The following is a 22,623-nucleotide window of genomic DNA, read 5'->3' on the forward strand; positions in this document are numbered from 1 at the left end:
CATCTTTGTCTTGTTTTGTTTTCCTGTATAAAAAAGGACCAGTATCAAGGTAAGATGGGGGAAGATATACCCCTTCTTGTGGAGGAATGGGGCATGAGAAGGATAAGCCTCAAAAGGAGGGTGGGTGGGTAATGTCATTAAGGCAGCAAAATATTCTCTGTAAAAAGTTGTAGGAGAGCCACAGCCTCAGACAATGACAGAGGTCCCCTTCTCAGTGGGGGTTCTCTCCACTCAAGTGTCCTGAAGGGAAATGGCAGCTTTTCTTCCTTCTGTGGCAGCCACTCCACTGCTCACTCTGGGTCACCTTCTTCCTTATGTAGGTAAGAGTGCTGCAGGGCTCGTAAGGCAGAGATTCGCTTGTGTGGGTTAAATGTCAGCATTTCCTAAAGGGAGAGACAAAGGTCAGAAAACCATGGGGGAAAAAGCCTGCTGCCCACATCTATGATACCTGGGAAGGGCTATTTTCTACATCACTATGGGTGGTCATTCACAGCAGCAGTAAAAACTGCAGCCCATCCACCAAACAGGTCTCATGAACCAGTGGTCTGGGCCCTTATGTGCTACTTTCTCCATTCTCCACCCCAATCCCTCTCCATGCCCATGCCTAGTACCAGCAGCAGCTGTGTTCCAGACTCCTCCATCTCAGGTACCACTGACTGCACTGGGCGAGGCCCTCTGGGGGAAAAGGCTCCTCGGGGTAAAGATACATCTCGAGGCCAGTCATCCTCTGGAGGCAGCCCAATGAGGCTGTGATGGAGACAGGAGAACTCTGGTCAGTTGGGTCCTCCTGATGCCACCCGAAGGACTGGACTCAGTTGCTACCCAGGACCCAGCAGAAACAGGACTCAGAATGGAAGACTCCTTTCCCCCCTTCTTGGGCACTTACTCAAAGATTTTGCCCAACTGGTCAGCTTCAGAGTTTCCACAGAAGAGAGGCCTAGGAGAGAAAGGGTACAAGATAGTAGTTATTTTCCAAAATAACTGACTGTGGGTATTACTCAAGGAAAATGGGCAGGGTATGGATTAGCTCAAGAAGAGGGATTTGGGGACTCAAGATGGTTTAGGGTCCCATACTTTCGACGAAACATCTCTGCAAAGATACAGCCAACACTCCACATGTCCACAGGTGTTGCATATGTAGACTGCAGAAGAACTTCAGGAGCCCGGTACCAGAGTGTAACTACCTAAAGGGAGCAGTGAGGGTAGATGAGGGCCATCCTGGTTACTATGAATCATAACTGCTTAATTGAAGACAAAACACAAGACTTCTCAACTACTATGAGCAATTACTCTCCTACCCCCAACCAGAACCCATTTGGCTACCATCTTTTCACTAACCACTGGTGTAAGGGCCATCTGGTAGCTGTAGATTCTGGCTAGGCCAAAGTCAGCCAGCTTGACTGTCCCACCACTTGTCACCAAAATGTTCTCTGGTTTCAGGTCTCGGTGAACGATGCAGTTGGCATGAAGGAAATCTAGGCCTCTTAGAAACTGGCGCATCAGATCCTGGTTTGGAAGGGAGACATATGGACTGGACTCACTGGAAACTAGGCACCATGCCAGAAACTCCAAGCTATACTGCAAAGGTCCCATTCCACTTCTCACTGTCTAACCACCCCACTTACCTTGATAGTTTCAACTGGCAAGCCTGGTGGAGGTGCCTTGTCCAGATACGTCCTTAGGTCTTGATCTACGTGCTCAAACACTAGGGTCACCTTGATCTCCCGGTCAGTTCGGGAAGTGGCACAGACATCCATCAGGCTGGTCAGAATTAATGGTCACTCACGGGTCAATCGTCTTTGATCCAACATGGTTTCTTATACTGTATTTCCTCAGGGTAGAGTCCCCACTTTTCTCCTAACCACACAGCCCAATTACAGGTTATCTTTTCCCCTTTGCCCCCACTGCCAACCCTCCACCTTCTCACCGGACAACATTGGGATGCTCGAACGCCTCCAGCCGCCTTAGTAAGGCCACCTCACGTACTGTGCTGATGGGTAGGCCTCCTCCAGCTCCTCCTCCATTGGGGACTCTCACACTCTTGAGGGCCACGAAGTGGCCACTATGGGGATCACGGGCCTTGTACACGGTCCCATAGGCACCCACACCAATTTCAGCCACTGGCTCATATCGAGAGGTAGCCATTCTCAGATCAGGGGAGACCCTACAATCACAGAGACTTCTACCAAAAAGTTCCTTCCAGAGTTAGGATAGTATGAGCCTGCAGCAACAAAATGACTCCCACAGAAGACAGCAAAGACACCATAGCAACCACCCTACTCCCTTCTCAACTTTCAAGGGGCTGCCCTCTCAAGTGACACAATTACTCTACTACCCACCCACCCCAGCCACGATAAGTCCTCCAAGAAAAAATGCTTTTTTTCTTTGGAACCACTGTAACCCACACAAAAGAGATCGCCCATAACACAACGACTTGCTTCAAAGTTTCTATATCCTAGTCTCTAAAATTACACCTCCCCACACTACAAAGGCCCCTTTTCCCGCCCTTGGGCGACCCTTCCATAGCCAGCCCGAGGCGCACGCGTGGGAAGCCGTGGGGGGCGGGGTCTAGCCCTAGTTCCAGGGAAGGAACTGCACTTACCTCACGCCAGGCCAAGAGCTGTGGGGGCAGCCCGTTATCGGGGCCCCCGAGCAGGTTCCTGCGACGCCATACACCAGAGCTCGGCCGGAGGCAGCTGGACGCTTACGGCCCGACCATAGACACCAGCCGCAGGCTAGAAAGGCCCCCTCACCCCCACCCTCACCCTCACCATGTGACCAGCTGCCAGAGAGGCGCGCGGAAACTGGGAGGGTGGGGAGAGCGCCGGACGTTCAGGACACGTGACCACCACCCATGCGCAGAGGAGAGGTCGGAGCGGCTTTGACAGGGAGGGGGGCAGTGAGAGAAGCGGCGGAGGGACCCTGGTGGGCACGTGATCTGTTGCTATCACACGTGACTGAGGGACCTCGCTCGGAGGAGCAGAGGTGTGGTTACGCAGTGGGACACGTGACTGCCTGCCACAAACGAGGCAGCGCTGGCTGGGCGGGGGAAGTGGGGGCGAGGAAGGGTGGAGCCCAAGGCGGTACCATAGCAACCCGGGCCACCCATCTGCCAACTCCTGGTTGAAGGCTGAGCCTGAGCGCATCTCTAGTCTCACTATTTGTCTTTCAGTTTCTCTATATTGGCAGCGAAGAATTGGGGTGGCAGTCGCAGTGAGGGTGAGGGGTACTTGAAGCGGTACTGTCACCTTTTTGCTCCATCGCCATGGGAAAACATGTTCTCATTTGTGTCTTTGTTTCACTCATTCATTCAAAAGAATTTTACTAAGTGCTTCCAGTTTGTGTGGGGTTTGTTTTTGTTTTGGTGTCTCAGTCACTAGCCCTTTGAAATAGTGATAAGGCTAACTATAAAGGCTATCAGTATATCTATCTATATTGATTTAGTCAATAGTGTGGTCTTATAAAGTAGACAATGACTATGTGAGGACAAAATTAGGATTAACAAATGGACAGGCCGGGCATGGTGTCATACGCCTGTACTTCCAGCATTTGGGAGGCTGAAGCAGGAGGGTCATGAGTTCAAGGCCAGCCTGATCTACATAACAAGACCTTGTTGTTGTTTTTTTTAAAAAAAGAGAGACAGTAGGAAAAATAATACAGTATTCCAACAGGAAGGTAATGGCTTCCCTTCTCCCAACTTCCAAACCTCCGTTGGGGCGTTAAAGCACAGACCAGATGCCATGTGATAGAGAAGTTAGTGATGAGCAAGAGACAGGAAGGAATACTTGATTTTAAAGGTTCTTTTTAGTAGTAAGATTCTATGATATGTGTGTAATGTCAGATGGAAGGAAGGCATTCCCCTCAGACCACTGCATTGTATGATGACCTGTGGACTTGTGCAAGCCTTGTGATTCGTTGGCGGTCTGTGCTTTCTTTTCCCACGGTGTAGCTTTTTTAGCCCTTATCTCTTTCCAGAACAGCTGTTTCTAAATGATTCTGTCCACAGACATCTAGGTGGACAAAGGAAGATTTTTCTGGTTTCCCTTGTCTAATTGGCTCCAAATTCTTTATTATTCTCTAGTTCTTTGGAAGTGTAGGAGTAAGGAATTACTATCTCATTTATGAGAAATCGTTTAAAATCTGAAGCCATTTAAAATGTTTAATTTTTGGCACTGGATATCAAACATAGGGCCTTGTGCATTCTAAGCATTTGCTCTACCTCTGCCGCTACACCTCCCGCTGTAGAATCTGAAACCATTTCATTACCCTGTTTACTACTTCTTCCATCCTGTTTTCTATATCTGGCTAAAAATGTAAAAGTTCAGACTTGAAGATAAATGTAAATCATGACTCAGAGCAAAATGGAAGACATGCTGGTGTAGGTATTTCATTTTTTCATCCTGATACTTGTAAGTCTGAGCCCTTGCTGGCAGGGGTAGCTGGGACACTACTAAGAAAACCTGCAGGCCTGAATTGGCTAAGGAGCTGGAGAGGTGAATATTTTATTGGCTACCCTGCTAAGGCTGGTTGGTTTGTGAGCCTTCTGGAAGGCTGTCTGTACGTTTGTTACACTCCTTCCTACACCAGTAGCTCTCATCTCACCTTTCACATAAACCCACTGCAGCAGTCTTTAGAACAAAAGCCATATACTCTATGTCTGCTTGAGTCCCAGCCCTTTTCTGATTCATTCACTTGTCCATCCAAAACATCTGAATGCTTCATAAAAACATTACTGTCTCTCCCCATCACTTTTTATTAAGGAGCCTTATTTTAGCAGTCTTTGGCTCTGTCCTCTGCCTTCTGTTAATTACTTTTTCATAATTAAGTTTTCCCAGCCTTTTTGACCCAGTGGGCTTCTCTGGAATCCCTTTTCCCTCAGCTTTGCCAAGGGGATGACAGGGAGGATATAAGTGTAAGGCAGGAAAAAATGTAACGGGCCAGGTAGAACTGGCTCTCAGGGTTAAGGCCCCCATAAAAACAAAGAGCTAAGCATGTGTAACTGTGTGGTGTTAAGTGTAGTGGAGGTGAGGGCAGGTGGGTACCAGGAAAGACACTGTCATCCCTTTAAAGCTATTTCCCTTGCTCGCACCTCCCTCACACATTACAATCAAATGCTTGTTTCTCAGACAATCCGATTCCATTCCATGGACACACCTCTCTCCCACAGCCCCACGCCCTGCTTACTTTTGTCTTTTGTGTAAAAGTGTTTATTGCTTGAGTCTCTTACTCACTTCCAACCTTTACACAGCTCTTTGCACACTCCCATTTTGCACAAGCCTCTCTCAGTACACCTGCATCACAGACCACTCACCTCATCCTCTCAGCTCCCCACCGCCCTACCCACGCCCTCTTCTCCTACCCGGGCGCACACTCCCCTTCCTCAGCCACTCCCCTCCCTCCCCCCCCCCCCCCGCGCGCACACTCGCCCCGCCCCTGGGGACCCCAGCTCGTGAGGGGCAGGGCGGGGATGCGCAGCCGCGGCCCCTTCTCCGCTCCCCCTCCCCGCCCCGCCCCTCCCTCCATCCTTCACCGGCTCCCCGGCTCCCGCCCCGCCCGCCCGCCGCTCCGGGGGGGTCTCCGCCGCCGCCGCCGCCGCCGGAAGGAGCCGCCATTTGCCACCGCCGAGTGCACGGGCCGAGCCAAGCCGAAGCCGGGAGCCGGAGCGGTACTCGGGCCGGGAGGTCGGCGATGGGGGGCGGCCCCACCGCAGGAAGATCCGGGCTCGTAACCCCGGGAGCCCGGCCCGCTCCGGACCCAGACCCGCGGGGCGCGGCGCCCTGAGCCCCCTTCTGAGCTCACCCCCTGCCCCGGCCATGGCTGCCCGCGCCGTCGTCCCCGGGCCGCCAGCCCTCTCGGCCCGGCGAGCCCCGGAGCCCCGGCGGAGGCAGCATTGAGCGGCGCCCGAAGGCCCGAAGACCCCGGCCCGCGCCCCTCCTGGCCCGGTCCCGCCCCTCCCCCGCCCCGAGTCCCTCGCGCTGCCCCCCGCCCCGCGGCGTCCGGACGATGCTCAAGTCCCGGCTCCGCATGTTCCTGAACGAGCTGAAGCTGCTGGTGCTGACGGGCGGGGGGCGGCCCCGGGCCGAGCCGCAGCCCCGAGGGGGCGGGGGAAGCGGCTGCGGCTGGGCGCCCTTCGCCGGTTGCTCCTCCCGGGACGGCGACGGCGATGAGGAGGAGTACTACGGGTCGGAGCCGCGGGCCCGGGGCCTGGCCGGCGACAAGGAGCCGCGGACCGGACCCCCGCCGCCGCCCGCACCGCCGCCGCCGCCGCCCCCGGGCGCGCTGGACGCCCTGTCGCTCAGCAGCAGCCTGGACAGCGGGCTCCGAACCCCCCAGTGCCGGATCTGCTTCCAGGGCCCGGAGCAGGTCAGGCCGCGGCACCTGGCGCACGGGAGGGATGGGTGGGGGCGCGCACCTGGGGTGTCCGCGTAGACCTCGAGGAGAGGGCGGGGCTGAGCTGTTGGGCGGGACCCGGGACCCCGGACCGGAGTGGGAATGGGGTGAAGCTGGGAGGCTAGGGAGACTTAGAGTGCGTGTTTGGGTTGGGGGTCAGGGATCCCCTGGAAGGGGTGCGGCTTTGTCCTGGGAGGGCTCAGGATCCCTCATGTCCATTAACGGGAACGTTCACTGCTCTGGCCTCAGGGTCGCCATTGGCTGAGCATCCTGTTATTTCGGAGGTGAGCAGCGAAACCAGTACATCTGTACCCACCTTGAGGGGAAAGGCCCAACCAGCACCCTGCCCCACTATTTCCCGGCGGGGCACTTGGCACTTGGCGTCTTTGAGTTTCCACTTCATTCCAGAGAGACTTTTTTGTTAAATTTTATGGGCAAAGTTGTCCCGGGATAGTGCCAGAGCGTGTCTCTATGTAGTGAGAAGTGACTCCCTGATAAAAGCGAGTATGTTCCACTCTCACCTTCAGGGTTTCTCCCCTTTTTAATACGTGGGAGCGGAGATCCGCCATCCATCCCAGTCTCCCAAGTCTATGAAATACTGTGCAATACTTAAAATGATGGGGTATGGGAAGGAAGGCATGGCTCAGAAGCTCTGGTCCTCTCTTCCCTCCAGATTCTAGGGGGAAGCCTTCCCTTTGAGCAATCTTAAACACTCCAAATTTTAGGAAAAAAAGAAGCTCATGTCTCCCCTCCAACTCCCATCCCTCCTCTCTTTGGTATGGGAAGTTTTCCTTGAGCGCTCATTTCCTTCAGGGCTGCAGCCTTAGTCTCTTGTCCTGTTTGGGTGAAAGGCCTGAGTATTTTAAGGTGAGAGAATGACTGACCTGAAGAAGAGGTTTCCCTCTCCAGTAGCGGGGCCGGCCGAGTGGGGTCCGGGTAGTGATCGCTGACAGGGTCCCTCCCTACTCTTCCTCCAGGGGGAGCTCCTGAGCCCCTGCCGCTGCGACGGCTCAGTGCGCTGCACACACCAGCCCTGCCTCATCCGCTGGATCAGTGAGAGGGGCTCCTGGAGCTGTGAACTCTGCTACTTCAAATACCAGGTCCTGGCAATCAGCACCAAGAACCCGCTGCAGGTGAGGTAGAGAGAGAGGATGCAAACTGGGTGAGGGAGGGTCTTTCAGCCATCAGAATCAGAGACTCTCTAGGGAACCTATTTTGTCTATTTAGTAGAAAGTCATCCCCTCTCACACACACACACCATTAAGGCAGTCTCGTCTGTAAGTCTTTCCTTTATTCACAAAGACATTTATTGGGTGCCACTTGTATTTTAGGGTCTGTTCTAGACACTGGGACAAAAGAAAAGATGATAAGGTTGTTGATGATGATAGCAAACATAGAATTTTCTGCATGTCAAGTTTTGGATTGAGTCTTAGCTTTCATAATAATCCTATTAGATATCATTGTTATCTCCATTTTGCAGATGAAGACACTGATGCACTAAGGGATTTTAAAATACCCAAAATTACTCAGCCAGTTAGTGATGGAGTTAAGATTTGAAATTCTGACCTAGATGTTTTGGCTTCAGATTCTGCTTTTCTGAAGTAAGAGAAACAGCTGGGCATGGTGGCACATGCCTATAATCCCAGCACCCTGGGAGGCTGAGGCAAGAGGATGGCAAGTTTGAGCCTAGCCTGGGTAATTTTTTTTTTTTTTTTTTTTTGAGGCAAGGTCTTGCTATGTAGTTCAGGCTGGCCTTGAACTTACTATGTAGCCCAGGCTGGGCCTCCTCACCAGATCCTCCTGAGTGCTGGGATCACAGGCGTGTGCCACCACACCCACCTACAGCACCACAGCCTAGATAATTTAAAAAAATAAAAAAGAGCTGAGTTTAATCCCCAGAACAGCCAGTCAGTCAGTAAATAAGACAGATAATAATGTTGGACAATTGCTTCATTTTAGGTTTGACCAGGGCACAGAGGAAACATGTTAATCCTGCCTAAAGGGTGTTGGGAAGACTCGTGGAGCTGCCTCTTCAGAGCTCCCCATCACCTGTCCTCCATCCCTTTCTGTGACTTTTTCAAGCACTTTCTCCTCCACAGTGGCAGGCCATCTCCCTGACGGTCATCGAGAAGGTGCAGATTGCAGCCATAGTTCTGGGCTCGCTCTTCCTCGTGGCCAGTATCTCCTGGCTCATCTGGTCCTCACTCAGCCCTTCAGCCAAGTGGCAACGGCAGGATCTGCTTTTTCAAATCTGCTACGGCATGTATGGCTTCATGGATGTTGTCTGCATAGGTAAGGGTACCTCCGTCTCCCAACTGCTCACCATCTTCCTCTTACCCACTTAACTTCCCAGTCTGTCCTCTCAGTTTTATGGCCATGTTTTCTGCTATTGGGGGCCTTTAAGGCTATTCTGGTGCTGCTCCCTTTCCTGCTTCTCAGGGTCCTTTGAAGGTGTGTCTTCTAACTCTTCAGAAATGCATACTTAAGGCCTTCTTGCCTAGGTCATGGCAGCACTTGACCCTAGATTTCTTATCCCTCTTGCTCAGGCCTCATCGTCCATGAAGGCTCGTCTGTCTACCGAATCTTCAAGCGCTGGCAGGCAGTGAACCAGCAGTGGAAGGTCCTGAATTATGATAAGACCAAGGACATAGGTGGAGATGCAGGGGGAGGGACGGCAGGGAAGCCAGGCCCCAGGACCTCACGGACGGGCCCTCCTGCAGGGACCACCAGTCGTCCCCCAGCTGCCCAGCGCATGCGGACGCTCTTGCCTCAGCGCTGTGGTTACACAATCCTGCACCTCCTTGAACAGCTGCGGCCACCAGATGCCCGTTCAAGCTCCCATTCTGGCCGAGAGGTTGTCATGCGGGTCACCACAGTCTGACCTGGACTTCAGGAGCAGGGATCTTAAGTCAATGCATCAGCCAGAGAGCAGCTGTCATAGCTGCTGGAGGTGCCACCTGGACAAGGTGGGGCATGGTGCTCTCACCACTGAGGATATCTTTGGGCGCCCTCAAGCTGGAGACATTGTCTGGCCTCTGCTGCCCACTGGGTAGAGACAACTGGATGACATTCCAGCTCCCACTGACAGCTCCTCATACTCATCTTTAGGTGGCCAGTGAGCAGGAGGGGAGAGCAGCTTTTCTTCCCTGGAAAGAACCGTCTTTACCTCAGCTCCTAGGGCCTCCAGCCCCCAGGCTCCACCATGGTGACTTGGTGATGTGGGACAAATGCCAGAAGAAAGGGGCTGTAGACCCCCATTCCCCACCCCGTGGCCACAGGGCATCTGGCAATAAGACTAGTATACATTGACCTCCCATTCCCTGCATGAGGGCAAGGGACTTCCCCCTGCTCCACCCCCCCATTGCATGGGGGAAGGGCATAAAGAGTCATTTATATGCACGTGGAGACTCCTTTCTCATCTGGGGCTTTTCTGGAGGGTTAGGAGTTGTGGGGAGGTTTCTCTGCACAGGTTGCTAGTCCCAAATGCAGCAGTGGGTTCTGAGTTGGAGGTGTGACTCCCACTTGCTAGTGAATAATTCACATTGGCTGCTAGGTGGAAGTGCTCAAAGGGGTGGGCCTACCACCTGTGAGTTGTATGATTTAGAAAAACATCTCTCGGCTATGGTTTTCCTGTCTACCTCATAGAGTTGGAATAAGGATAAATGAGAGACAGGTTGGGTGCCATTGCAAAGAAAATAATTGCATTAAAAAGATTTTTACACTAGTTGATGCTCTATTTCAAAGAGTACCTGGTGTAACAATTCAAAAATGTGTTTTTCATCAGGAGTTGCACAGAACATTGGAATTTTGTGTTGAATGACATAATGTATGTGGAAATAGGGAAAATAGACATTACAAATGTTAAGGATGGTGGTTTTTTGTAAGAATGAGAACTCCTCTGACCCTTTAAATGTTAAGGGCTAGGGGAAGGTTGGAGCCCACTGTCTTGTTCTAGAGGTCATCTGAGTTCTAGCAGTCCTTCCCAGGTACTGTGCTCATCCAGAAAGTGGTATGAAGTGAATATGGACTCATTTGGAGTGAGTTGGAGGGAAGCCTACCAATGTTACGCGTGTCTCACCCCAATTTAAGCTATTTCTGTGGCAGTTCAGGTTAGAGGGCCGATCCTGGTATTCCCAGCTAGTAGTATTAAGTAAAGGTATTGCGCTTGGTGGCAGCAGCGTAGAGGGCTTTTTATAGAGAAAAGATTGGGAAGGATTGGTTGAAAAGTGGCTCAGAGGGCTGGAGATGTAGCTGAGTGGTAGAGCACTTGCCTAGCATGCACAAGCCCTTGAGTTCGATCCCTAGCACTGAGGAGCAAAAAGTGGGTCAATCTGAAGCCTGGTCTCTTTCTTGTGAAGTGTGGGGGCTGTGTATTATATGAATGATGGTGTCTTTTAAGTGAACCATTCATCAGCAATTAAAATAATTCCTTCATACATTGCTAAAAGCAGACCCAGAGGCCTTTCTTATTATTGATCCTTCTCTGAGGGAAGTTTCTGCTCTATCTGTTCCCTTGGGATGTTTTGGAGATAATGCTGCTTTTCTCAGTGCCCACATAGCTTTCTTGTATAGTCAACCTTAATCCAGTCCCTCAAGAGGGGGGGCTTGGTTGCTGTCCATCGTGCTGACATCCAGACTCCCTTGGGAGTGTAAGAACCAAAGCCGGATTGGGGTCTGATTCACCTCAAAGTGTGGAAGCATATCACCTCCAATATCTGAGAGAGGGGACTGAAGCTGAATCCTCCATCTTCCCAGTAGGAAACTTTCCCCAGAGACATATTCCTCTATACTCCCCACCTGGGGAAACAAAAGGGGTAGATGACTGATTTTCCATTCACAGAAGAGCTGGTGGGAACCAGATGGGAGCCAGCAAAGCAGAATGACTGCTAGTACTTATACTGGCACATAGGCCTCAGATAAATGTGACACACATGGAGCTTCTGTGCCAAGCCTGTGCTGTCCCCTGTGATGGAGCCACATGGAAACTTAGACATACCCAAGAACACAGTCTTCATTTCCACTCTAGGTCCTAAAGCCAGCATTATGTCCTCTGCATCAGCACTAATGGAGATCTTGTGGGGGTTGGGTCAATGTCAGTATGGTCTGCTCCTTCCCCTTTTCTAACTTGAAACTTTGCAGGAAGGGGGGGGTCATGGGCACTGCTACTCTCTTTAATTGGGCATTCCTTCTTACCCAGTGAGAAATGTGGGTGGGCAGAGTTCTTATGACTGATTCCAGGAGAAAGGATCCCATAGCAGGCTGAGCTTTAATCTCCTTTAAAGCTCAAATCTGCTAAAAATCAGGTCCTTTAGGTCCAAGTTGAATTTGGTGATAGGAGAGTAGAGGTGGAGACTGAGTAGTAGAGGAATTGAGAAGAGACACAGTAAATACACAACATAGTAAATACACAACATAGTAAATACACAAACACTGGGGGACAGGTATTTAGCTCAGTGGTTTCACCGCCTGCTTCGCAAGCACAAGGACCTGAGTTCAATCCCTGGTACCAAAAAAAAAATACACAAACGCTGGATCTCTGGATGAGACTTTGGACATGCATTGCCCCTCTACGTTCTGCATGGTTTGATCCCCCACAGAAGATCTGGTGACTAGTGAAGTTTTGGGTCAGGGAGCTATGTCTAGGACAAGGGGCAGGGAGCAAGAAGTGTAAAGTGAAATCTCCATCTTTACCCGGCTAGTTTGGGGTAAGGACAGCAGAAGAGGGCAAGTCCAGACACAAGGAGGATAATCTGGGATACAGATGGAGGTGTGCAGAGTGCTGAGAGATTTATTTGGATGGAAGATGACTTAATCTGTATACATCATAAGAGTACTGTGCCTAGCCTCTGGGGGCCCACAGAGTGCTGACCGAGGAAAACAGGCTTCCTTGGCCCATCCTGCTCCTGCATTGGTGCCCTGGGGTTTCTGGCCACCCTCACACTCAGCTTTCACCCTGTCTGACTCCACTTCCCAGCTTGTTTCTTCATCTTTCCCTGAAGGAAATTATCTTGGAGTAACTTCCAGAGAGGCAAAGTGGCCAATATAGGATATCCTTCAACTCTGGCACTTCTATTACCAAAGAGTCAGCTGCCTCTGCCCATTTCTGTAAATCCCTAGCTCCCCAACCCACTTTACAATTTATCTCTTGCAGTTACTTTTCACTACCACCCCCTTAATCTCTTACAGGAAGCAAGACTAGACTTGGCTGTTCCCACTACAGACAGAAACATGCCTGGTTCTGTGTCACAAAGGATTCTACCAGGCTTCCAGACCTCCCATTGTTATGGGAATCACTCCCAGGACCTAAGAAACCAAGGTGGGAGAGGGGGGATTGGGACTTGCAGGAAGTGGGAGAAAAGTAAGCCAAAAGTCAAGGATGAAACATTTGTTTTTATTCCAAAACTTACGAATTTTTGTTTTTGGTACGGGGGGTTGAACTCAGGTCCTTGCACTTGCGTAGCAGGCGGTCAAACCACTGAGCTAAATCCCCAGCCTCAAACTTATGAATATTAAAAAAAAATACAAAAGAAGGTAGAGGCCTGGGCAAGGACAGGCCCCAAAATGCCTTTGGCTGGGAACTAAATGGTGGGACAAGCCGGCTTACTAGTGGTCAGAGAACGAAGGAGATTTTTTAAAAAAATAAACCAGGCTAGGTCAGATCCCTAGAGCCAAGATGAAGAAAGAGCAGGTAGACAGTCTGGTATGCTGTTTGTCCCTTCTGGCACAGGGGCTAGATTCAATCTGAAAATGTATATGGTGTTGCCTAGTCAAAGATAGCCCCTGACTGGGGATATAAATACCAAATAATGCTTTCTTTTTTTTTTCCTTTCTCTCAAAGAGCTTGCATGCTTAGAGGGAGAACCAACCAGGTGCAGATCAGATGCACAATTACTTGGCTTATGCACAATAAATGCTTAGCCAGAAGCATCAATGAATGCAGTGGAAGCACTGAAAGAGAGGTGGTTGAGTCCTTCAGTCCACTCAACTTTATAAGTTAAAAGTGTTCACTCCAGCAGCATATACACTAAAACATTATAAGTTAATGTCTGAGTTGGCTTTTGAAGGCTGCATATATGACCAGGAGAAGGGCTGAGCAGGTGGAGCAAGCATAGTTTTTCTGAACCTACTGAGTCAGGTCAAATTTATACTTCAGTTTGCTATGGTTACTCTATCCACTTTGGTCAGAAGGCCTCAAGGAGAAGGCGAATCTCTTGGTCTTGTGCTTATTAAAGCCCTGTGATAAGAGAGAGGGTGATGATGACAGCTTCTCCCAATGACTATCTGTCCACAAACTGTAGATTGATGCTTCTTTCAGGTACCAGGACAGTCCGGGTCATAGGTCTGATTGGGGGAGCACCTGGCTCAGGCAGCACCTCAAAATTGGTCAAGATCTGGAAGGGGAGAAAGAAGGCTATCATTATGAGGGGGTGATCTATAATGGTGGGGTTGATTCATGAAAAGCATTCTTAGTGTTAGAATGTTCAATGTTGGGTTGGCACCTGTGGCTAGTAGGGAACTTAGTCAATGAGAGCAAGGGATTATGGAAGGGAAAGATAGTGCAAATATCCTTGCTTACACTCCAGGCCTATATTAAGATCATCATATTTCTTCAGATTAGGTCTGCTGAGTCTCACATGTTTTCCTTTGCTTTTGAGAGGACAGGAGCTTACAGCTTAGAGGGTTTGGTTTCTCTGGTCTGGAGACTGGTAAAAGTCTAGATCACTCACCTGGGCCAAAGCCATTTGTAGCTGAAGCTCTGCCAAGCGTCTTCCTATGCAGCTGCGCTTGCCAAAGCCAAAGGGAAGAGATGCAAATGGGTGGGGGGCTGGGCTCTCCCACAGCCAGCGAGCTGGACGAAAAGAATTTGGCTCTGTGAACTGGGCAGGGTCCCTCGAAGTGGCGTAGTGACACAGAGAAACTAGTGTCTGGTGGGAGAGGAACACATACTTGTCAATTCGGGCCGAGGAATGCAAGGTGGAGGTGATGGGAAGAGGCTCTATGGAGTGGGACAAAGGCAGGCCCTGGGTGGAGATAGGAAAGTTTTCTGGGGCTACTTTTGGAACAATTTCTCTGCTGCCCCATTATATCCTGGGGAGAGGCATTCAGAGCAGTAGTGTTTGAAGGGTTTTGGGGAAGTGTTGGTTTTTTTGTTGTTTTTTTTTTTGGTACCAGGGATTGAACTTGGGACCCTGTGCATGTGAGGCAGGTGGTGGCACCACTGAGCTAAATCCCAGGCCCATTAATTTTTTTTTTTTTTTTTTTTGGTACCGGGGATCGAACTCGGGTCCTTGCACTTGTGCAGCAGGTGGCGAAACCACTGAGCTAAATCCCCGGCCCTTTGGGGAAGTGTTTGAGAGTAGAGCTGTGGCCTATGATAGTAAGGAATGGCCCAGAAAAGAGGCTCATTGGTTCTACTCACATTTCGGGGGATAATATAACCACCCACATGAATGTCTTTGTCTGGAACACGAGAATTTCCAGGTACCACAGGGTACAATCTAGGTTACAAAGTAAAAGATAGACAGTAAGGTGAGGCTGGGGGCTATATAGTCTTCTCACCACCTCTAACTTCTAAACCCATGTTTGGCCATCTTTCTCTTCTCTCCCAGCTTCTATCCCGTCTGCTTCCCTATCCTTTCCCCAGGATTTTCTCTAACTTTGCTCTCCTCTCAACTCACCGTAGCACTTCCTTGATCACCGCCTTCAGCAGGGGCAGCTGGGACAGAGCAGTGGCTTGGGGACAGGAGTCCTGGCCCAGAGTATCTATGATTTCAGAGTGGAGAGCCACCTGGACTTTGGGATGCCGAGAGAGCTCATACAAAGCCCAGGAGAGTGTGTTGGACACCTGAGAGGACAAGTGAAAGCATCTGAGGTGTTAGGAGGGGACCCAGTCTACTAGATGGGGCCAGAATATGGGGCAGTCTGGGTCCAAGGAGGTGCTAATCCAAGCTGGTCTACATAGGGAATCTTTTGAAGCAGGAAAGTGCCCCCAAAGACCAGGGAAGCTAAACTCTGGAAGTGGGGCTCTGAGCATGGAGTGGTAACCTCACCGTGTCCACTCCAGCCAGTAGCAGCTCTGTCACATTCCCCAGGATGGTCTGGGCAGGCCACTTCTCTCGGAAAAGAAAGTAGGTCAGGTGTGCCCCAGACAGCATGTCTCCCTCGGGCTTTCCCTGGTTCCTCCTAGCTATCTCGGCCTCTCCCCGCTCCACGTGCTGCTGGGCTGTGTGGAAAGAAGGCACACTGAAGGCACACACCCCTGGGCAGCTTTGTGTTCCCCATGCCCGCCTTGCTTCTGTGCTTTACCAAATGCAAACATCTGGTTCCAGTCTCGGCAGAGGCGATCCCAGGGTCCGGGCACAAGGCGATGAAGCCAGCTGGGCATTGCCATAGTCAGCAGCGTGGACACGAACACTGACCCCACTGCGCGGATGAAGGCCTCTGTATCCGGAGGCACTTCAGACTCCAAGCAGCCCAGACGCGAACCCAGTAACACCGCAGCTATGCCTGGCCGGAAGAGGGCGCAGTCAAGGCACAGGGAGACCTGGTCTGGTGTCTCCCCCCTCTGCTCCTAACTCTGTTTTAGGACTCACTCTCAAGTCCAAATTTGTAAAACTCTCCTGCCACGTCACGAACCAGGGCGGGCGGCCCAGTGCTGCGACCCCGCTGACGCCTTAGTCGTCGCACAAGGTCACAGACCACTTTGTCCAGGGTCCCGGCATAGCCAGCGGCTGCTCGTGGCCGGAGGAGGAGTGGGGCCAGGAGGCTACGGAGCCTCTGCCATTCTTCGCCTTCCCTGCGCAGGTGTGGAGAGAAGGCGTGTCCAGGAGGTGCGTGTGCTGGAGATGGCTCGACGGGGCCGGCCACGGTGGACCAGGCTCGCGTTTGGCAAGGGTGGCCGCGGGAAGGGTTTCGTCTGCTCTCTCTGGATACCTAACCTGCCCTTGCCTGTGCCCATCTTCCATCCCTCTTCCTCTGTACTCACTTCCTGCCCTAGGGCTCCCAGGTAACTTGAGTCAGAATCTCACATTCTATCCAGAGTCTGATGCCCTCGTCCATTCTGCCGGTTGAATAAGGCGGGACGAGGACCAGAATTTACTTGAGTTTGGACGCAACAGAATGGAGAATTCCGAGATGCAAGAAAGTTGGGAAAAATAGAGACTCTCCCCCCAAACCCCAGACTGTGTCGCGACCCGCCCCAGGAGGGGGCTGCTACGCGGGGCGGGGCGTGGGTTCTCGGGGCTGAGAGGACTCACGCAGTGAGAAGTCCACAAGCCCGCTGGTGGCAGCGACGGTGCTCTGCCCAGGAGGAGAAGCTGCAGCGTTCTGGCCGGGGCCCCTCCTGTCGAAGCAGCTGCTCGATGAGCGCAGGAGCGGCCACGTACACTGTTCGAACCTTACCGAAGCTGGCGGACCACATGGGGCCGAAGCGCGCAGCGCCCTGCACCTGGGGAGAACCGATCCAGCGGATGCCTGAACACGGGCTGGGGGCTCTCGGCTGTCCCAAAGTCAAGGGAGCTGGCTAGGCTTGGGAAGGGTAGCCTGACTAATGTAAACTTTCTGATGCTCTAAACTCTCCCATCCCGTGAAACTTTAAGTGTGACGGAAAAACTGCGGAACTTTGCGCATAGCAGATATTCAAGACCTCTCTGGTCATCTGGGTCGAGTTGAAACAGAGAAATCCCTCAAGGTTCCCCATTTGGTCTATCCATCTCAAATTGAGTTCCCCGTGAATCAAAGGAGCGTAGCTTTAAGTCAAAGAAGCGGGAGAACACCGCCGGCATTGTCTTGCCGCGCAATCAACCTACATGTAGGGTCTCCAGATGTCTGCCCAGTGAGAACGCGCTGAATGGACCCTCTTGCCGGCTATTGGGGTAACTACCCCCCGTGAAGCCACCCCCCTTCCCAACACGCCTTTTTCCTAATTTGTATCACTGCCAGCCCCCCCCCCCCATCCATCGTTCCACAACAGTCTACTTTCCGGCACTATCAAAGCATTTCCCTCACAACTCTCGGTCCCAGGAGTCAGAACGCCATCCCCTTCTACCTGCAGCTCGTGTAGCCTCGACAGCCCCCCTTTGCAGAAAAGTTCAGCCAGGAATCTAGGCATGGAGGGACCTGGGATGTCTGCCAGGCTCCGAGGTGCTGAGTCTGAGTCAGGGGAGTCTAGTGAGGCACCCAGCTCCGGAGCCCATAGGAAGCGGTGGAACACTCTGGAGGTAAGCTTGAGGGACTGGGTCATGGTCCAGTTCGGAGAGACAGCTTCTCCGGAGCATCTTGCTAGTTTGCCCAAACCCCTATTTAACCCTTGGGTGAGGTGGTGACCACGCACCTGCCCCCCCCCCCCCCCCCCAGCCAATCCCTTGCCCTGAGTGGTCAGTGTTGATTAGCACCCAGGAACGGTAGGCGGGGCTGGCTGGGATTGATTTCTTAGCTCCTTTGGATCTCAGGTTGCAATGACCCTAATGGGAGGGGTGGCCTCTATCAGTTTCTTAGGGGCTAGTGCCACAGGCTAGGAGCCTAAAGGTCTTTTCCTGGGAAAGGTGATTTAATGGGGGATTACAAGTCAGGTCTGGTAGTCCCACCACTTCCCCAGGAAGCTAAGCCCCTTCAGGCCCATCCTCAGGAATTCCTCATCCTCCAGCTCCTCCATGAAGTATAAGGCACAAGTGTCCCCACATTGTTTGCTCATTGAACTGCACCCACTCCACATGAGCAGAATTTTCCTGCACTAGTCACATCTCCCCTTTCCCTGTGCCTAACACACATTGGGCAGATGGCAGGCATTTGTTTCTTGGGGAGAGAAGGGTTTCTTGGGTCAATAATTCCCTTCCAGCTAAGGAAATCTGAGGCTTGAGGAACAGAAATGAAGGAACTTTTTTTTTGGTACCGGGGATCGAACTCGGGTCCTTGCTCTTTCGAGGCAGGCGCCAGAACCACTGAGCTAAATCCCCAGCCCATGAAGGAACTTTTTGCAAGAACAGAAGTTTGGTTACTATCTCTGGGCCATTGGATGGCTCCCAGGCTAAATGCATGCTTTGAATCCCTAGCTGACTCAGTTTCCTCTGGGCAGCCTTCTATTCAGCAGCCTCTTTGCACTTTCAGCTTAGAATACTCCATAGTTTAGCTCCTTGCTCCTCACCCTTCACTTCTTCCCCACCCTTATCAGACTTTCTGCCACTCGGTCAGCTCTGAAGTTCTGGAATCCAAGAAGTTCTGGAATCAACATGAAGGAGAGGGTCTCCACCTCTTTACCCTTCCAAGCACCCTCCAGAGACAGTAACAATAAAGGGAGCACAGAGCCAGGCGTGAAGGTGCACACCTGTAATTTCAGCACCCTGGGAGGCTGAGGCACGAGGATCACAAGTCTGAGCCAAGGCTGGGCAACTTAGCAAGACTGGGGAAAAAAAAAAAAAAAAAAGCACAGATTGCCCAAGTCAGATCTAGGCAAGGAGAACAGGAGGAGGCATGTGATACACACCCTGCCCTTTCCTAAGAAATAGCAGTATGGGCACGTGTGCACACCCACGGGTTATCCCCAGGACTGCAAAGTAAACACAAGTGGACAGGTGATTTGAGCCAAACAGTTTAGATAGTAGAGCACTGCATTCCTAACTCCAGCTGAGGAGAGGCCCTACAAGGAGTAGGGAGTGCCAAGGGACAGCAAGACCCCATACCCTTCCAAAGATCCCCTCTGGTCCAAGGTCATTCAAAGTCAGATTTTTTGGTTTCTGCTGGCAGTGGAGGGACAAGAAGGTGAGAGGAGTCGGGGTGGGGGTGGGGGTGAACACAGGTACTCCCCAACTTCTTGGAGAGATTGAAGCCTCCCAACCCCACAAATCTCAGCTGGGAAGGTCAAGGGGGTCTGATCTTCTTTCCAGTCCTTGGAAGATGGGATCCAGCTGAGATAGGGTACATAGTCAGTGATCAGGCAGGATGGGATTGGGGGTCACTGGCTGGAGGATGGGATCCTGTATTCTTCGGAAGATGGCTGGGAAATTCTTTCCTCCATTACGTAGAACTTTCTTCCCTTCCTCAGTTGAAGTACCTAGATGTCCCACAATTGGGTCTTCACTCTGGGACAAGGAAGGGTCCAGTAAGTCCTTGCCCAACTTTCAGACTGCTCAGATCCTCTAGACTCCCACCCCGTTCTGCCTGGCTCTGACCTTGGTTCAAAGAATACAGAATTACCTTGAAAAGGGCCTGTATCTTTGCCATTTCCTTTGGCCCCTACTTACCAGCTCTTCCAAAGGCACACGCTCAAATAGAGGGTGACCTTCAAAATGGGTGCACATCCAGTGGTGTAGCTCCAGCACATCAGTTATGGTATATACCAGCCCCTACATATGTGAAGAAATCATCCTTGACAGGCGCTACATGCAAGTGAGCAGCCTAAATGGACTTCCAATCAATTCTTAGTGAAGGGTTCCTCAATAGGCCATTTACTCCATTCTCCATCCCACTTTTGACTCACCCCAACTCTCAGCACGTAGGCATATTCTGCTAGTAGTGTGGGACTGATGATTCGCCATTTGTGCTTTGTCCGTTTGAAATGTGGGTCAGGGAAGAGGAAGAACATCTTTGTCAGCTGTGAGACAGACAGGCACCAACAGGGTTGTAAGTGCCTAGCCTCCAAGCCTGCCTGCCTACCAGCCTACCCAACCAGGGCCCTTCCCACCTGGCCCTTGTGGAAGAAGTTAGGAAGGTGCTTCATGGCATTACTACGGAGACAGGCGATGTTCTGGAAGCCACCTCCAGGAGCTGCACGTAGGGCCCGAATCCGGTCTTGTACATAGTCTGACACCTTCACCCGGATCTCCAGGCCCAGGATCAGTGTGTCTGGGAACAGTGGTGACAGTTCCACTGCACACAGAAATAGCAATGGGATCATCAACCTCCTACTTCCAGGGAGAGCAAAGGGGTCAACACAGGAAAGGAGGCCTCAATCCGAAACCACAAAAGTCAGGATTAAGAACAGTGTATAGTTTTCTGCTGAAGAAAATGCAGGGGAGATACGAAAGTTGACAGGACTAGAATGGGAGGGCTGAGACTACATTCATAATTATTTGTAAGTGCTTTAAGTTTTGTTTCCTTTTTTTTTGTACCGGGGATCAAACTTGGGACCTTGCGGTTTTGAGGCAGGCGGTGGAACCACTGAGCTAAATCCCCCGCCCTTGTTGTTTTTTTTGAGACAAGGTCTCACTACGTAATCCTCTTGCTGCAGCCTCCAAAGTGCTGGAATTACAGGCATGTGCCACCATGCCTGGCAGTTTACTTTAGTTTTCACAGTGATTTTGTACATGGTCTTAAATTTAATCCTTATAATCTTGTGTGGTAGACTGTGAAGGTGAGGATACTGAGCTAGAAATGCTCAAGATCATAGATCTAAGAAAGTGAGGTGGGAGTGGTGATGCATGGTCATAATCCCAGCACTCCAGGAGACTGAGGCAGGAGGATTGAAGGTTCAAGCCCAGCCTGGGCAATTTAGCTAGACCCAGTGGATTGCCATGCATGCCTGGGACAATATTTACAAGAGGAACCTGAGAACATAAGAGCAGAGCAGAAAGAATGTGTTCTTGTGAGGGAGGGGAGGTGGTAGAATCCCTGAGAAAGACAGTTCAGGATCACTGGCCACAGTGGCTAATCTCTGACGCTTGTGTCGACTGGCTCACTGACCCAGCACTTGGCAGGTGAAATGGCTCACGTAGGGACTGGGGCCAGACAGGACAACCCAAGTTTTAACAGCCATTTGAGGCAGCCCCCTCCCTTCTCCAGGGCAAAGGCCACAGACCCAGGGTAGAGAAAAGATGGAGGCTGTCCACATTGATGTCACCAGTGTCTGTCCATAGGGTAAAGATCAACTGTGGCCTCTACCAAACCTGCTGAGGTAGCAGAACCTAGGTCTCTCCTTGCTTCAGAGAAAGGGCCAGACCATTACCTAACAAGCCACCATAGCCACAGCCTATGTCTGCAAACTCCACTTGGGCCTGAACTTGTTTTTCCTCCGTATCCTTTAGGTCATCATGGCTTTGACTTTGAGTGAGTGGAGCGAAGAACTCTGGGTATAGCTCAGACCAGTCCATCTCCTCTGGCTTCACAGGACTATTGAAGAAGATATGAAAAGTAAGAAGGTTGGTCATGCCATTGCAGATGTGGTACTGCATGTATGTGGGTGGGCAAGGGTAGGAGGTAGATGAGAGGAGGGTTTCTCAAGAATTCTGTTACAGTGGGCCCTGTGGCCTCAGGAGATGCAGTGGAATCCCTCTAACACTGAGGGTGAATCACAAGCCTGTCATAAGGCTCATGATTGCTGATCTTCCCATCTCTACTTCTGTCCTGGCTGGGCAGCCCTCCTTTTGGGGGCATATGTGGGCCTAAGGGACTGGGATCCGACTTCATATATGTACTCTGTGGGGGAGAGGATGGAGTAAGGAGTGGGAAGGACCGTGTATATGTTTGCCTTTTTATTAAACCCAACAAACAAGAGCGAAAGATGGAAACGCCGACCTGCCTTTTTACTCTAGTTTCAGCAACTTCTTTCTCTTCCTAGACTTGGCACTGCTACCCAAACTTAGGCCAGAATGACACACCCACTCCTGACTGGCCAACTCCGCCCTCTGTCAAATCTCCCGGCCCCACCCCCCCAACTGACGTCACCCAGCCGATCCTCCTCGGTCCTTCCCAAATTTTCCCTACGGTACCAGCACCATTGCTCTCCAGGCCGCTGGGGGGAATCCCACCCTCCCTGCCCTCCCCCTGTCCCGCTCGCTCACTAGCGCAGCGTATGGTCCGCCATGGGGTTGGAGTGAGCGCGTTGCCGGTAATAACGCTTTTGCGGAGCCTCGGTTCCCACCGTATTCCCAGACTCTGCTCCCGCCATGATGCGCAGCCCAGGGTTTGACGGGGTCCACGTGGAGGCCAAAGCCCGAGGCGCAAGATGATGACGCATGTGCACGCTGAGAGCAGGCCCCGCCCCTTAAAGACCCAAGAGCGAATTCGACAGGGCTAGGTTAGGAGGGAGCTAGAGGCGGGAGTGCGGAAAACCTCCGCGCCGCTGGTCTCTGGCGGGAGCGAGGCGCTTAGGCTCCTCTCAGCTGGTTCTGCCTGGCTACCACGCTGGCTGCAGGCACCTGTGCACCCACAAATGAAAGCGATCTGGGCGCCCTCTCTCCTACAGTGTAATGAAGCATCGTTTGCCTTGGTGTCCAGCCAGGTCTGACAGGTCTGACCAGT

General features: G+C 51.7%; 4 protein-coding genes across 10 annotated transcripts; 1 reads left to right on the forward strand and 3 right to left on the reverse strand.

Annotated features, from left to right (window-relative positions):
* Window positions 1–4: 4 nt before the first annotated feature.
* On the reverse strand, window positions 5–2,938 carry Cdk4 (cyclin dependent kinase 4). Of its 5 annotated transcripts, none has more exons than XM_087192222.1 (8): window positions 2,603–2,938; window positions 1,928–2,164; window positions 1,626–1,761; window positions 1,339–1,506; window positions 1,075–1,184; window positions 887–937; window positions 612–747; window positions 5–383 (listed from the first exon to the last, which is right to left on the reverse strand). In XM_087192222.1, exons 2-8 carry the CDS (start codon window positions 2,143–2,145, stop codon window positions 291–293), a joined length of 912 nt encoding a protein of 303 aa, XP_087048348.1. In that variant the 5' UTR covers window positions 2,146–2,164; window positions 2,603–2,938; the 3' UTR covers window positions 5–290. The 5 variants fall into 5 exon arrangements, with proteins under 5 accessions (XP_087048348.1, XP_021097069.2, XP_087048349.1 ...); XM_021241410.2 differs by having other exon boundaries at window positions 1,928–2,182; window positions 2,603–2,779; XM_087192223.1 differs by lacking the exon at window positions 1,928–2,164 and having other exon boundaries at window positions 1,626–1,857; window positions 2,603–2,806.
* A 2,721-nt stretch (window positions 2,939–5,659) lies between these two features.
* On the forward strand, window positions 5,660–9,789 carry Marchf9 (membrane associated ring-CH-type finger 9). Its single transcript, XM_004861171.3, has 4 exons — window positions 5,660–6,363; window positions 7,368–7,523; window positions 8,490–8,682; window positions 8,937–9,789. Exons 1-4 carry the CDS (start codon window positions 6,004–6,006, stop codon window positions 9,269–9,271), a joined length of 1,044 nt encoding a protein of 347 aa, XP_004861228.1. The 5' UTR covers window positions 5,660–6,003; the 3' UTR covers window positions 9,272–9,789.
* A 3,705-nt stretch (window positions 9,790–13,494) lies between these two features.
* Cyp27b1 (cytochrome P450 family 27 subfamily B member 1) lies at window positions 13,495–17,710 on the reverse strand. The gene is made up of 9 exons (XM_004861170.3): window positions 17,438–17,710; window positions 16,647–16,837; window positions 15,984–16,186; window positions 15,697–15,897; window positions 15,441–15,613; window positions 15,069–15,235; window positions 14,810–14,888; window positions 14,118–14,315; window positions 13,495–13,781 (listed from the first exon to the last, which is right to left on the reverse strand). The coding sequence occupies exons 1-9, from the start codon at window positions 17,630–17,632 to the stop codon at window positions 13,668–13,670; spliced, it is 1,521 nt and encodes a 506-aa protein (XP_004861227.1). The 5' UTR covers window positions 17,633–17,710; the 3' UTR covers window positions 13,495–13,667.
* Window positions 17,711–18,963: 1,253 nt separating this feature from the next.
* On the reverse strand, window positions 18,964–22,339 carry Mettl1 (methyltransferase 1, tRNA methylguanosine). 3 transcript variants are annotated; one of them, XM_004861165.4, is made up of 6 exons: window positions 22,164–22,339; window positions 21,329–21,492; window positions 20,069–20,229; window positions 19,865–19,978; window positions 19,629–19,730; window positions 18,964–19,466 (listed from the first exon to the last, which is right to left on the reverse strand). In XM_004861165.4, exons 1-6 carry the CDS (start codon window positions 22,337–22,339, stop codon window positions 19,311–19,313), a joined length of 873 nt encoding a protein of 290 aa, XP_004861222.1. In that variant the 3' UTR covers window positions 18,964–19,310. The 3 variants fall into 3 exon arrangements, with proteins under 3 accessions (XP_004861222.1, XP_004861221.1, XP_087048355.1); XM_004861164.4 differs by having other exon boundaries at window positions 20,069–20,253; XM_087192229.1 differs by having other exon boundaries at window positions 20,069–20,253; window positions 22,244–22,289.
* Window positions 22,340–22,623: the final 284 nt, after the last annotated feature.

This window comes from Heterocephalus glaber, unplaced genomic scaffold (assembly GCF_053883595.1).
Source record: "Heterocephalus glaber isolate CG9 unplaced genomic scaffold, H.glaber_assembly_v1.0 deba00001569, whole genome shotgun sequence".
In the NCBI taxonomy this organism is placed as follows: domain Eukaryota; kingdom Metazoa; phylum Chordata; class Mammalia; order Rodentia; family Bathyergidae; genus Heterocephalus; species Heterocephalus glaber.

Excerpts from the sequence above, each read along its gene's own strand:
- Marchf9 (XM_004861171.3), top strand. The coding sequence starts at position 6,004 with ATGCTCAAGTCCCGGCTCCGCATGTTCCTGAACGAGCTGAAGCTGCTG. Across the intron at positions 6,364-7,367 it reads GCTTCCAGGGCCCGGAGCAG|GGGGAGCTCCTGAGCCCCTG; the intron begins GTCAGGCCGCGG and ends CTCTTCCTCCAG. Across the intron at positions 8,683-8,936 it reads CATGGATGTTGTCTGCATAG|GCCTCATCGTCCATGAAGGC; the intron begins GTAAGGGTACCT and ends CCTCTTGCTCAG.
- Cyp27b1 (XM_004861170.3), bottom strand. The coding sequence starts at position 17,632 with ATGACCCAGTCCCTCAAGCTTACCTCCAGAGTGTTCCACCGCTTCCTA. Across the intron at positions 15,898-15,983 it reads TTACAAATTTGGACTTGAGA|GCATAGCTGCGGTGTTACTG; the intron begins GTGAGTCCTAAA and ends TCTTCCGGCCAG. Across the intron at positions 13,782-14,117 it reads TACAAATGGCTTTGGCCCAG|ATCTTGACCAATTTTGAGGT; the intron begins GTGAGTGATCTA and ends CTCCCCTTCCAG.
- Mettl1 (XM_004861164.4), bottom strand. The coding sequence starts at position 22,339 with ATGCGTCATCATCTTGCGCCTCGGGCTTTGGCCTCCACGTGGACCCCG. Across the intron at positions 20,254-21,328 it reads TGGCTATGGTGGCTTGTTAG|TGGAACTGTCACCACTGTTC; the intron begins GTAATGGTCTGG and ends TTCTGTGTGCAG. Across the intron at positions 19,467-19,628 it reads GTGTGCCTTTGGAAGAGCTG|AGTGAAGACCCAATTGTGGG; the intron begins GTAAGTAGGGGC and ends TCCTTGTCCCAG.
- Cdk4 (XM_087192222.1), bottom strand. The coding sequence starts at position 2,145 with ATGGCTACCTCTCGATATGAGCCAGTGGCTGAAATTGGTGTGGGTGCC. Across the intron at positions 1,507-1,625 it reads TGCCAGTTGAAACTATCAAG|GATCTGATGCGCCAGTTTCT; the intron begins GTAAGTGGGGTG and ends CTTCCAAACCAG. Across the intron at positions 938-1,074 it reads GCAGAGATGTTTCGTCGAAA|GCCTCTCTTCTGTGGAAACT; the intron begins GTATGGGACCCT and ends TTTCTCTCCTAG.